Consider the following 15,740-nt stretch of genomic DNA (forward strand, 5'->3'; position numbering starts at 1 on the left):
AAATCATTTTAGAGAGTTTCTTGTTTTTGAAGCCACTTGTTCATGTTTGGAGGGTACTAGTTTGCACCAACAGCAAATGTCATCAAATCACAAGGTTCAGCTATGAAATCTAACTTTTAAAAATGGGTGTGCCTACAGGTGTAGCCACTGCTATAGAGGTCTCCATATAAGTATTGTCCTAAATTAGTGCTTTCATGGGGCGTATGAATATATCCTACTTTTCTGACTTCCATACTGAAGAAATGCACATACAGACCTTATTTCAGATTTTGATTGACGTTTTTTGTATGTGTATACTCACCCTTCATGCTGCCTTGGTTGACGTTGTTGAGGAGGAACTTGATTTGGTAGTGCTTGTTGACTTCCATTCATTGCATGATGACTCATACCACCAGAACTCATTGTTCGACTGAAAACAACAATCAAATCATTTATAACTTTACAAAAAGACAGTCATTATTGCAGAAGTCGCAATTTCACTACAAATCAAGGACACTCTCAGTCAGATTGTGTTTGTCTCAATAGCATTACTAGTGTGTAAATGCAATTCATCACATGACACTATAGTTGGAAAAAGTATGAATGGAGCAGAAGTGAAAGCAACACAATATTTTTTCCTGCTGTCAAAACAAGCTCACCTCATGGTTGGTGTTGGTTGACAATATTGTTGCATCCTTTGTAAAACTAATTCTGATATTTGTCTTCTATCTTCTTCTTGAGTTTCACCCAATAAATTCATGGAGGAACCATTCACCTACAAAGGTAATTATCGAATCAGCCGTTGAAAGCTGACACCTGACTGACAATCAAAAGCACTGGTTACCAGAAATTTCTTGAAAAGATTCGAACCAATTTGCACCTAAACGCTAAAATGACTATCGAACTAACTCTAAACTAAGTTTAAATCGTTTAACTTACCTCTATAATGTAATCTTTTCCATCTTTGCCTTGAATAGCTTCTACAGATACCATATCTAATCCACCAAATAACTGGCTGCATTCATCTAGCCATAATTTATACCTAAAGACACAGCACAATTTTTTGAGAATTGGGAACATAGCTTTAGTTGTTTATGATTTTAACATTTGTTATTAAGATGCTTGTGGGTTTGTGTTTTAAAGATTATTTAAGGGTATTCTTTTTTTATAAAAAAAGTAACCATTAAGTAAAGTTTTTGTGATCTAAAGGCTCCTACCAACCTGTCTGTCATGGCAATTTGTTCCAACATGGCCGAACCTGTATTAGCTTTCCAATTACCAGAGATGGACTTTCTCCTGCAAACAAAAAAAAGCAAAATAAGGTTTCCATTTTACCAAGTTTGAGTCTAGTTTTAGTCATTCTTACCCAACAAAATTCTGTTGAATATATCAAAATCTGTATCCTTTGTGCTAAAAACTCTTTAAATATATTGATTTTTATGAAATTTCTGAAAATTTTAAGCAAGTGTTTTTCCCATTAACATGAAGCAGTTTGACATTTTGTCTGTTGATGTTTCCATTGTTTTAGAGCAAACCTATTAAAATTTCATAATTAAAGGGATTGTAAATGTTTTTTTAAAATTTTCTTTCTTGATACACATAAAAAGTGTAGAAAACCTCTTTACAATCCCTTTAAAGGAGAGACATTCAAAATTCAATTTAAAACAACTACTACAATATACCTGATTAAAGAAATGAAAAGAAGATGGTAAACAATAGGGAAACATGAAATAAAAGTATTTTAGCATCAGAACATAAAATTTCTACTACTCTATGTTAATTTCAGTAATGTAGGGTAACAACATAATACACAACATATAAAGATAACACAGAGATGACACATAAAGATGGCGCTTGTGACTGACAAAATGTAAATTTCTTGATGGTTGTTTGATAATTTAATGTATTTGCACTTTTGAAAGTTTACCAAAATGGCGATCACTAGCAACAACTGAAGGTCCAGTGACAGTAATTTCAAAGAGAAAGGATTAGCGTGTAAATCGAATTTTGTCATAGTATTGACAGCTTTGTTCAATGTTTCAATTCAATAAAAACTCTAGATAATGGGGACAGCAGATATGAATGGTGTGTCTAGATCAATTTATTTTGTGGTACATTTGCTTGACAAACATGCACTAGTGAAAAGTGAAAGTGAACTTACATGAATGCTTTATAAACATTGCCAATTTTGGTACAATGGAGGTCATATTTGGAATCAATATAAGGTTCAGTCGTGGAGTAACAACTACTAATGGCAACTACGCCCGCCATGTCTTGAAAATCATAATGGTTGTTAATTTTTACCTGTCATATAGAAAAAGCAACAAAACACATCAAGAAGCAGTCAAAGAACATGCAGAAGTGAAAGAGATCTTCTGATTGGTTGAACTGGCACGTAAAAAGGTCAAGGTCATTTTATTGAAATTTGACATTTTTATTGTCCCCAAAAATCATAGGAAGGACCTCGTAATTTAAGAATTCTAAATACCAAACTTATTTTTTGTTGCTTTGATTCACCAATTTTCTTTAAAAATTTGCACAAAACAATCTGTAACTGCCAATCACAAACATTCAGAAGACTTGGACAAAAAAGAAACATAAAAAATGACAAAATCACAATCCATATTAACAATCTACATAAATCAAAGTATCAAGAATGACACATCTAGTCTTTGATTCATGTTGACGTCTGCCATCACTCACAAATAGCCTTTATAATTATTTCCTATTTTCTGAACATGGATATCATATTTTCCCTCAACGAAGGGCTCTGTTGTAGCATAACCTTGAGTCACAGCAACTATACTTGCAATTTCTTGATAAGTATGTGCTGCATCAATTTTAACCTGATAAATAAAAAATCTCAAATAAAACTGGCAACATAGGATCTTGTTTATTTGTGCTTTTTCAATGTCATGTACTTTCAGTCCAGATTTTATGTATTTTATTTACACTCAGTTTTCAAAGGGTTAACAACATTTACATGGTAGTGAAAGCTCATCAGGTCTTATTTTCTAGCATGATAAATTCTTAAAACGTGGAATTCAGTGGCTTCTTAATCTTGTGGTTCACTTACTTTGTTTTACTTTATATCTATGGGTCAAAGTATACCAACGTTTGAAGGGCCATCGTTCAATCCTGGCATGGGTTGAGATAATACTTTTGGGAATTTTCATCCTAATCTCCCCAGGGATGACATGGAAAAGGCTTCTTGTTGTTGATGTGGGACAAAAAACAGAGGCTGTGTGCTACAGGCTGTACACATTAAAGAATTCCCGACAGAGGGAAATTGAAAATAAAGTTGATGGGCTATTACTGCTGTCCTTTTCCTTCAGTTTTTCCATCCTTAATAATCTGAACAGATCCCGAGAAGAAGATCTTAAGACTTCATTTTTATATTATATAATGTATACCTATTGTCCTGATGGTTGTATTTATATCTAAAACATGTGTCAATTACATAACACATAGCTCTTATCAATAATAAATATCTTGTTAATATTTCAAATATAAATACATTACCTTTCCAAGTCCAGAATGAGCATGTCCTATTTTTACAACTACAGGGAATTTAGGAGTGATGAGCTGAAATAACAGAATCATATTTAGGAAATACAGACCTACTCTCCGACCAAACAAGCTCAGAATCAAATTTTTCTCTTATTTCACAAATATTCAATATAAAATTCCATTCCATTTGTCTTAAAATGTTTTCAGTTTCATAGAAATATAAGATTTGATAAAATAATATTTGTAATAAATACGCTTCCCTCAAACAAAATACCTATGAAAATGACCCCCCATTTGGGACTGAAAATGATTTTTTCATTGGTGGAGATTTTCATAAACCTGGGGTCTACTATTTGTATTTGGGAGATGAAATTTCAAAAATAATTAGCAAAAAATGTGATTCTGTAAAAATTGTGGTCGAACAACATGGCTAACAGTAATGATAATGTTTATATTGATACATTGCCACATGACTATCCTATATCACACACATATACACTGCAATCACAAATGACAATGCCATTTATACAGTGGACAATTAATTGACTCTCTATGATATAACCTAGTATGTTTATAATATAGTTCATATTTATCAGTGCATTATATTCCTAGTTTACTGAATAATATATTGTTATTGATTTTCAGCAGTACTGAATCTGTGTGATAAGAGTAACACATGACTGAATCCTGTGTCGGTGTGTTACCTGTAACTTGTGACAATATTGGGTTGAAGCCATGCTAGGTCAATGTGCAATACCAGATCACCACATGTAATGCAGGAATATAATCAGTGTTAAAACAGGACTGTTTACAGTATATCTTGACAAACAAGCACACAAAATCACACATTTTACCAAATTTTGCAATTCAGCTCATAAAAAACCAAAATAAAAGCCCTTACACTCATAGACAATTTTATTCAAAATTGAATCGCCAGAAATATTCTGGAAAATTAAATTCAACCATTTTACAGTCCTGCAGCAAAATTGTGCCCAGCAGAATTGTTTATATGGACACTTATTCTTGAACGTTGGCCAGTCATAACTCAACAGAAACTCAGATTTTCTAGGAATATCAGAATATGACAAATTAAAACATCTTTAAAATCATAAACACAACATAAAAATAATTGTTGAACATAAAAGGTGGCGATAATAGAGATTTCGAATCAAAAATGGATCTAGACCAAAAAAATGCAATAAATTATTTCTATGCATTCCATTCTTTAAGTAGCATAATTCAAATTTTAATCTTTTATCCAACTAGAATCATTCCTGTTATTATCTTAGTTCTCTTCAACCAGAACTTTCTATCAATTTATTATATTATATACTCATTTCTTTTTCTTACGCTTGAAAGACCTCTTTGAGTTTGTGAAACATTTTCCATTTATAAATTAAAGTTGATAAAATATGACGGAGGGGAAAAATCTTATTAACTGAGGCTTTTATGTAGAAAAAAAAAACAGTACTTAGTCGAAAAATCACATTAACTTTTTCAAAAAAATGTTGATTTCTAAATGAATAGAATTTTATGTCCTCCTTTTCTGTGATATCTTTGAAAGCATTCAAAATATAAGCACTATGCTTATGATAAATTATCTTCAATTATTGAAGTTTATAAGAAACCAAAGTCAATTTGCCCATGTTCTTTCAATGATATAGGATGATTTCGTTATGCCCACTTTCAGAATGAACATCATTATTAAATCAAATGTCAATGATGGTGTTTTAAAACTAAAATATTTATGACTATTAAAGGATAATGATAAAAATTCAGTAAAGACTATGAAAAAGGATGGCCAACTACAACAAGTTCTGTACAACATTCAAGAATAAGTGAACATACAACAATACTAGAGAGGGGTGCACATAAAACAATTACTGAGAAAGGTTATTCTAACGTTAATTCCATATGCTTTTTTTCCTTCTTTTCCCTTCCGTACATGTTAGGGTAAAATATTTGTCAAAATGTCAAACCCAAAATATGGCTACATTAAGGGATTTGTAACACCTATGGAAAGCTGAAATCAAAGGATTTGTTACACCTATTGAAGGCTAACATAAAGGGATTTGTAACATCTATGGAAGGCTGGAATCAAGGGATAATCAAGGGATTTGTAACATCTATGGAAGGTTGGCATTGTGGGATTTGTAACACACAGGGAAGGCTAGAATTGGGGGATTTGTAACACTAATGGAAGGCTAAAATGGAGGGATTGTAATGGAAGGATTTGTAACACGGAAGGAAGGCTAGAATCAAGGGATTTGTAACATCTAGGGAAGGTTGGCATTGTGGGATTTGTAACACCCAAGGAAGGCTAGAATTGGGGGATTTGTAACACTAATGGAAGGCTAAAATGGAGGGATTGTAACGGAAGGATTTGTAACACCGAGGGAAGGCTGGAATCAAGGGATTTGTAACCTCTATGGAAGGCTGGAATCAAGGGAATTATAACATCTACGGAAGGTTGGCATTGTTGGATGTGTAACACCTATAAAAGGTTGGAATTGTGGGATTTGTAACACCTATGGAAGGCTGGAATAGCAGGATTTGTAACACCAAAGGAAGGCTGGAGTCAAAATATCTGTAGCAACTATAGAAGGCTGGAATCAAAAGGTTCGGTAACATGTATGCATGGCTGGAATCAAGGGATTTGTAACACCTAAGGAAGGTTGGAATTGTGGGATTTGTAACAGCTATAGAAAGTCGGCATTGTGGGATTTGCAACAGCTATGGAAGGTTAGCATTTTGGGATGTGTAACACCTATGGAAGGCTGGAATCAAAGGAATTGTAACACCTATGGAAGGCTGGAATCAAAGGATTTGCAACAGCTATGGAAGGTTAGCATTTTGGGATTTGTGACACCTTGAAGACTGGAATCAAAGGAATTGTAATACCTATGGAGGGATAGAATTGAAGGATTTGTAACATCTATGGAAGGTTGGAATCAAGAGATTACACAAATGGAAGACAGGAATCTATGACCATTTAATGCAGTAAAAAAATGGAATTATTCAAAGCATTGCCTTTTATCTTTCATATCAATAAAATCAAATGGTAAACAAGATTACTTTCTTTAATTAAAAAACAAACATCCATAAAATTGTATTCTTTGTTATTGTGAATTAAAATGATTCTATCATTGAGAAAATCAATTGATCAATCATCATTATTGATTTGCATCTGGTGAAGAATATTTAAGTTTCTATCTCATAAGAGAGCATCATTTAGATCTTAGAATATCACCAAGAGTCTATGATATTATTTACAGCTTCCCAAGCCAATCTTTTGAATATTGGAATATGATTTAAGGCTTTCAATATCATATAGACCTTTTAGAAGTGTTAACATTCTTTATTAATGGGTTAGACATTATTTTTAGAAAAAATCTTAAACAAAAAGTAGGGATAGGAAGCTAAATTAGAAAATTGGTATTATTTTTTTTACTTTGAGACCAACATTGAACAAGCATGGGAAACTTTGAAACACTTGGACTAAAGGCTTGTTTAAAATGTACAAAATATAAAAACAATATTTTATGACATCAATTAATAGTAAAATCTGAATTTCTATTGAGTTAATAGTTGCCATGGTTACAAGAAAAAGAGAAGATTGAAACTCACCCATAGATTACTCACCATTTCCTTGTGGTTGGGGTAGTAGGCTTGTTCTATCAGTGGGAAGTTTGCTGCTCCCAGTTTACGTTGAATTTGTATCAGATGTGAAAACTATAAAGATAAAATGATAGAATTTGAAGCTACCAAACTATTCATAGGCCAAGGTATTTTCATAATGATGTTTTGAGTTTTTTAGCCTTTTGCCTAATGTTTCTGTATCACTGCTTAAACAAACTAAGAAGGCAGTTTCCATGGATAACTAATTTAAACATCAAGCCCGCAGAGCAATAATTATTGCATGCACATCAAATTGTTTGTTACATCATTTATACATAAAAAAACATCAAAGGAAATTTTTAATATCATGTTATAGCTAACTTACTGTTCCTTGATTCAAATCCAACATCAAGTGTATTATAGTTTTATAACCTAATATTAGGCTACATAATAAATCTATATATCATCCCTTACTAACCTGTCTTGATGGAACATTTTTTCAGCAGTTAAGAGTACAATATGATACTTACAACCCAGGGTTTGTCTAGAAAATTAAATATAGCAGTAACAGAATTAATACAGGGTACACCACCATATTTAAAACCTAATAATAAATTTCTCCAGTCTTCGTGAGCATCCTTTACATGTTGTCTGATGAGAAGAAAATCAGGTTTAAATGATCTGAAATGATATAAACCAGACACCAAAATCAATCTTCATATATTTGACTTCTGAAAACATTTATTATTGTGTCAAATGAAATGGAAGATGAAAGTCCTCTGGCTAATTGATGATGGCTTACATCTCCAGTGGCCTTATTCTCGAAAATCTAACTATCAAAACCATATTTTTTAGAAATTTTCATAAATCTGATCAGATAATTAAACTGAATTTTAAATTTCTTTGAGTTAGTTTTGACCAATCAGATGAATGGAACAGTCACATCATTTAAAGTTAAGTTTGGTATTCTGTCTAGGTCATGACTATACGTAGAATCGATACAACTGGTAATTTCAAGAATAATGTCCATGGAGCCAAAAACAGCAGCAGAAAATCCTGAAACACTAATCCATCATGGCTGAATCAAAACAATTTGACACTCCTGATGCAGCTAGGTCATCTGAAGTTTTAATAGCTACACTACTTACCGGACAACTTTGGTACCATTTCTGTTAACTTGTATATCTACCATAGTACCAGAATCTGTATAGGCAGCAAGGTTAATTTCACTAAATTCAGCCTACAAAATAAAATAAACACTCACAAAAGGAATAAAAGATGAAGTTATTAAAAATTGATTTCCAAGGTAACAAGGTCACTTTCTTCAATCAAGAAAATCAACATAAAATTATGAATAAACTATTAATTTATTTTTCAATAAAGATTTCAATTCCTTTCTTGATGAAAGAAAATGAATGATGAAATAAACAATATTAGCTATGTGAAGTCATCAAAAGGGAAGCAGATATTAGAAAAGTTTTTATATTTTACGCATCTTTTGATCTAAGGACAAATCAAGACAAAAAGATCTAAAATAACCAATAAGAAGAAGAATTTGGATTTTCTTCCTGGAACTAACAGATGATGAAGCATAAAAAATTCTTTTAAACAGATAATATAGGCAAGGACTATGTCATTTTCAATAAGAGAACTTCTGTCACGAATTTTAAAACCTAATAAAAAACCTAAATACGAATTATTTGAATTACAAAACCAAATTCAAGGTCAAATATTTAGAAATGAAAAGTGGTATCAGGTGTGTTAGAGAGTATACATATACCCTGCCTAACACCACACCTGTCGTCGTTATACTGTTGTCATGACAACATGAAACATAATATACATCTAAATTCCTTACCTGTTCAATTCGTACATCCCAATCACCAAATATTTTTTTACCTCGAAAGTATTTTGACCTGCAAAATGAAATTACAATGAATATTTATACAAACAATTCAAAAATAAGGTCCATCATCATTGTTGATGTCACTAAGTTGTTACACACTTCTTTCTGTCAGGTTAACAGCTCATTGATGTAAATTGGAAACTGGTTTCATTTCAAGAGGTATCACATAGCATTTGAGATTCAACATGACCACTTTTGTTATTCAATATTTCCAATGATAAATCAAAAATTTATTACGGCAATTTTCTAATTAAATCAAATTGTATATTTTTCATGTGTTTTTTTGGGTCAAATCTACAACCGGAACTAACAAAATTAGCAAGATTTTATGAAGGTTTACTACTGCAACATTTGAAATTGTTACCAAATTTTTCAGAAATGCGGATTGAAATTTATCTTGATTAGCAAAAACTAAATATTGGTGTGATAAATTGCTTATCTAAGTTTAACCCTGATTGGAAATTATTGTATCTTTCAGGGATTTCTTTTTAAGATTTAAGGTACTTCTTTGTTGCAATGGTAAGTTATGTTTGTAATAGTGAGAAGATCAACACAGTTCCAACTTCTGACAGCACTGATCCTGGTATTAGAACTGTTCCTTGTTTTTTTTGGATTGGACCTTTAATTTACCATTCATTTAATTGAGCTTTCAGCTTTTAAGTGTGTACCCTAAACCAGTAGTCTATCATTGCCCAAAGGTGATCGACTATTTGTGATCATACAGATAGCCAGGCAGTGGCAGTGCCAATGAGGGTACCCCAGTTCCTGGAGGCTGGGGACGTCATATGTCAGAGTAACATGATGTCACCTTGTTATACAGAGGCACTGTGACCAAAGTAAATCAAATAAAATCTATCAGAGAACCCAACTTAATGTTAAGAAGAAGATATTATCTAAGAAGATAAAGCTATTTATAAATGATTATTGATTGAGTCTTGAAGCAATGTTAAAATATTATGGGGGAGGATAATATGATCTTTAAAATCAATGCAAATACAGTATATATATATTATATATTAACTTCTTAAGATATATAGATAATGTTGTCTGAAGATTAAAACAGCTTGAAACTCTGAGTTACAACATGTTTCAAGTTATGTTATAATATTTTTAGATCTTCATTTACATTGTTTCGTTGCATGTACATCATTTTTCGGGTTCATCAATTTTCATGTACATCATTTTGCATTTTCACCACTTTTCATTTTTTTTAATTACTTTTCATTTTCATCACTTTTCATGTTCATCACTTTTCATGTTCATCACCATTCATGTACATCACTTTTCATATTCATCATTTTTCATGTTCATCACTTTTCATTTTCATTACTTTTCATTTTCATAACTGTAATTTTCTTTTTAATCACTTTTCATTTTCAATACTCTGCGTCCTCAAATGTATACCATATAAATTTGGAAAAGATTTTTTCTCTCTTTAACATAACCTTTCAATTTAGAATTGTAAACAGCTAATTAACAAATTATTAATCAACCCCTCTTACTATGAATATAAAATCCAACATTAGTCTGGTTCAAAAATAGATATAAAATGATTTAAACATTAGGGGAAAGTTGTACAGCACACTTGGCAGTCACAATAATTCTACAATAAACATATTCTCAAACACAGACCCTTATCTCATATGATGGTTAATGATGAAAAAATAGTAAGGAGCTAGGAGAAACCCTACAAAATTATTAAATGCCCAAACATACAACTGTAGATAAACAAATCAAGAATGTTTTCCAAAGATTTTAATAATGTCAAGTAAAAAGGTGGAAAGTGGAAGTGGAAGTATGGGACGATAATTCAAGTCCAATTCACATGTTTTTACCTTTATATCAGAGGACTGAGCTGAAATGAAACTAATTGAACTATATAAGAAACCTGTTTGATAACATTTATTGTCATAATTAATAAATCAAATGTCTTTAATTGTTTATATAATAAATCAATATTAACAAATTGATTCAGTCAACATAGATATTTTACACTAGAGACCTATTATATCTCATCATTTTCAACACAAATATTCAGCTTAAAGATGGCTTTCTATATATTTCATAATATAAATATTTTGCCAATGATGGATTCAAATTCTCAATTTTATTTCGTATCCCCCAAGTAAAATTGCCTTTGTCTTCAAATAATGAAAATGCTACAGTTGTTTTCTCCAACTTTGAATGTATGTGAAATTATGATTGCAATCACTTTGTGCAGGAACACGAACAGTCTTGGTTGTTGATTTTTGTCGCTGACTCTAATCTTCAGTAAAATCTCACATGTGCCTGCACTTCCACGACAAGATCATTGCAATGCCAACATAATTTATGATATCAAACCAGCTTGATATTTGTTGCCCATTGTTTTATTTTCTGCAAGACTGAGTATCATCATCCAATCAAATACATTTTCTTTAAAATTGCATGATCTGCACTTGATATCAACATAGTGGACTGACTCGTGTGCCCGCACCCAGTTGGTGAAACTCTTAACAAGACTGTAGTCCATGTCAAATATCAGAAACCAAGACTGTTCATGAACCCACACCTAATCTTTATCAAAATTAATATTAAAACCCTATTATTCACTGATTTTAAAACTAAACCAAATTTGCAATTTTATCAATATTCCAATTTTCAGTCCACTAAAAATTTAGGTGCAAATCGATGCTATCAGTATCTCTTATACACATAAAATTACAATCCCTTTAACGTTCAGAAATCAGTTTACTTAACATTTAATTTTCCTCTTATTATTCTGACAGCATCAACCTACAGCAAAATGGAAGGACTATCATTTCTGTCATAGATATTAGAGGCCATTTACTATTTTATTCTAAATCTTATTTAAAAATTAATCTATATTGACATTTTATAATCTTGGAATTAAAAATAGAACTGCCTGAGAGTATCACTGACACAGTATGGAATTTCAGAATCAGATTTTTAACACAATCTTCTCTACAGGGTTACTTTGAATGTTTATAGTTGAATGTCTTTACGTCATCAGTCATAAATGATGGATTATTATTGAATTTTAAGGGTACAAAAGTTTATAGATCTGTTAGCTTCATGATTCAACAGTGTAGAACACCCCTATCTCTCCCCCCACCAAAACACATATAAAAAATCAAATGGACTGCATCTTGAACGTTTTCATTGTTAAATACTTTCATCTAACTAGCTATGTTATAAAAACTTTTAGCTAATAAAAGATAAACATTTCTTTTAAAATATAAAAATATGTCAACCTGATTATAAATGAGACAAAGATTGAAAACATGTTAAATTTCTTTCCCTACCTAAGAAATATGTAGAATGAAATAAACCTTGAAAGATTTATTGAAGACTTTGTTTGAACTTTTTTGTAAACATCAAACAAACGTTCAAGAAGCGTTTAAAATCGATTAATTTATCAAATACCAGAGATCACATTATTCAAATAAATAAAATTATATCCAATTATCAACACTGGTGTTCAATGTTTTTATAAATTTTGTAAGTGTATCTGTGACACTGCTATCTTTGATTTGCACCATTTCTATTTTCAGTCTGTTGATCTTGCAATTCCATGAAAACTAAAGGCCATTGTTTCATGGGGGTTTTCATGCTGAGAAACCCTATATAGCATTTCATAAGGGTCAGTGTGTTTTTAAAAAATAAGCTTATCTGCTATTCTGCTTGGCATTTGCCAATGTAATCCCAATCAAATGTCATGTGAGAATATTTAAGAAAACTTATCCTTATATGAAAATAGTTGCCCCAACAAGTGGTGATATTTGTCAGGTTTTCAGGTTGACAAAGTTTACTGTAGACATAAAGTGCTTTGACTTCAATGTCACTTGTCTGATTTGCCCGCCTTGTTGTGTTCCTCTCTAGCAAGAGTGTCTCCACCATTGCTCATGTGGACATAGTACAACGTGTATTAATGGCGTAATCTGACACGTTTACTCAGTGTTAAAATGCCCATGAAAACGAGTATGTAGACACAGGCCTTAAGAGTTTAATGACATAGCTATCTCAAAGGCCCTTAGAAATTATAAACAGCTTTTTACAAATTGATTATGTTTAATATGGTAAAGCATGTCTATAATTACAGGAACCTAAGATATCTGACAGAAAATTGGAATGATGCAAATAAAAGTCAATCTTTACTATGTCATATGAATTATGTCACATAAAACATTAATAACTAATGATTTCAATGAATTTAATCTACCGTAACTGAATATTTGATTGCATAGTTCACAGTTTTTTAAGCTAGAAAGGGATTTTCAAACTAGGTCTGCACAGTAACAAAAATTTTGCTAATGGACAGTTATAATTTTTCAATTTTCGACTCTTCAACTATGAAGTCAAATAAAGTAATAAAAAACATAACTTACCAGTCTGTATGATGATCATCAATAACTAATAATATTTTACACCGATCTTTATTATACGCAGGTTTATTGGTTCCTGATGATGAAAAAAATCCCCTGGCTAGATTAGCTGGAGTAGGGGTCTTGGAAGGCGAACTTGGTGCACTAGGAGATGGTCCTTTCTTTAAAGGTATAGCATTTAATATATCCTCATCTCTTAACTCCCCTTGAAGATCACCAGAACTGAACCTTCTCCTCAGGAAATTGACTCCTGAGGAGAAGTTATCTTTAAAGTTTGAGAAAGAAATTTTGGCGAATGGTGAGTAACACTGAGCAGAAATCTTGTTGATGTGGTGAAGGTGATGATTTGGTGATTGTTGATCTATTTACATCTAGAATCTTCCCATATCTCATTAAACTCCTGAAAAGAGTAAAAAATTCCAAAAATGAACGTTGACCTTTTTTTAAATTCAAATTGTTTCTAAGAATTTTCTTATAAGGATGTACTTTCAGAAGAGTATTTAATTCCTAGAGTATCCATGTTTTTGGTATATTTATTACAAACAAATAAGCCGGTAGACAAGATTGTTCCGAAGGTCATCCTGTAATCCATCAGATTTTTCAACTGAAACTTTCCCTGAATTTTATCTTAGGAAGAGAGATAACAGAATCTTCCAGAACACCTTTTGCTGGTGATTGGTTTGTTATTGCAACAGTTATTTCTGAGAGTCCACATAATTAATACAATGCATCTTGTGTATATGTGTTATAAATTCAAATAGGTGTTTTATCATTGTTATAAGAAACCTAAAATGAAAACAACACATAGAATCACAAACACTTTGTCAGTGTATAAAAACCAATCTTGAAATATTCACATTCAGAAAAAAATACAACCTCAGCTGCACTTAAACTATATTCTGAAGTAATATTATTTTTAAGTCAAAGAGCAGTAAACATTCTGAATAAAAATTTGCAACAAGCACACTTAGTTACCTCTACAAATATCAGAAATCATTTCTTAATTCTGCCATAGAATATTTCAAGCATTTAAATTCCTTTTTTAAAAAAAAACAGCACAAACTATACATTCTGATGCAACAATAAATAAAAGCTTTTAGACATTAAACAATGCAGAAATATCTCTATGATTTAGGTGATTAATAATTCATGTAAGATTTACAAATAATATAGATCTGTATAAACCTAATCAATATACAGTCACTCTGATTCCCTATACAGAGTATATAATTATCTATTAGAGACATATGGTCATTTAATATACCACAGCAATTATTGCTTTAATTAATGCCTAGTCAATTTTGTTATTGTGAAATCATGTTTGTTATTTCTCACAGCAATTATTTATAAAATCTGTTTTAAAGCTGATAGATTTTAACCCCTAAACTTCTAATATTGGTTGAGAAAATTTATATTTTGGGGTATCTTTTATGAAGTGTATCTGGATCAAAAGGAAATGGGGTATCATTGAATCAAATCTAATAACATGCGATAATGACTTGTTACTAGTGTTGTCTGGATATATTGGTGAATTGATGTATCACTATACAACATGAAACAATATGCATATTGTATCACTAGGTCATGTAATACTTGACGATTCTTCTCATTCCAAAAAGATTGGATTTTATTAAAGTCAATGAATGGAATCACAAATTTTTGTCACTGACTTATAGGACTGATAAATACCGGTATAGTAATTTATATTGTTAATAATATCACCTGATTAAAAAATATTGGAATATTGCCATATCGTGATATATGGGAGTTATCATGACATATCTTCAAATTTTTGTCCAGATTGGATCATTTACACAATTTTAACAAGTAACTTTATATTTGAAACAGATGTATTTTTCATGATATTCAAGACTGGGGTGTTAATATTCATTGTTTTTTTTATTAAATTTAAAATATATATATAGAAAAAAAAGATCATTTTGTTTCAAAGGCCAGTAAAAACCATACTTAAGAAATATCGCGATATATACCCATATTGTGATATATTAATGCTTTATATTGTGATATCCACTTGAACCAATATCGCCCAGCCCTACTGACTTGACTGAAATTGTTTGTGACTATTTACAAGACCATGGATGTTAATAACTTCTTTAAACTTCATTACCAAATATCACAGTTATACAATTAATATATATTGAAACTTTGAAAATAAAATGTTAAATTCTATTCCAATACCCCATATTACAGACATATCATATCATGACCCTTATATCATGATACATATCTTATCGTATTGTATGGCATGATGGTGATACCTTTTAACTTATGTTTCCTTTTTATTTATCATGGCAGTTTCACAGGTAAAATGTGAACATTGC

General features: G+C 31.2%; 1 protein-coding gene across 1 annotated transcript; it reads right to left on the bottom strand.

The window, feature by feature from the left end:
* Nucleotides 1-634: 634 nt before the first annotated feature.
* LOTGIDRAFT_135981 (hypothetical protein) lies at nt 635-13,685 on the bottom strand (the record flags this gene model as incomplete). Its single annotated transcript, XM_009046486.1, has 10 exons — nt 635-754; nt 919-1,021; nt 1,201-1,275; nt 2,141-2,283; nt 3,502-3,564; nt 7,132-7,221; nt 7,638-7,788; nt 8,256-8,347; nt 8,966-9,023; nt 13,402-13,685. Coding segments are annotated over 10 exons (1,179 nt in total), but the record flags the coding sequence as incomplete, so codon positions are not given.
* Between the last annotated feature and the right edge of the window lie 2,055 nt (nt 13,686-15,740).

The sequence above is a fragment of the Lottia gigantea genome (assembly GCF_000327385.1).
Source record: "Lottia gigantea unplaced genomic scaffold LOTGIsca_102, whole genome shotgun sequence".
Taxonomy (NCBI): domain Eukaryota; kingdom Metazoa; phylum Mollusca; class Gastropoda; family Lottiidae; genus Lottia; species Lottia gigantea.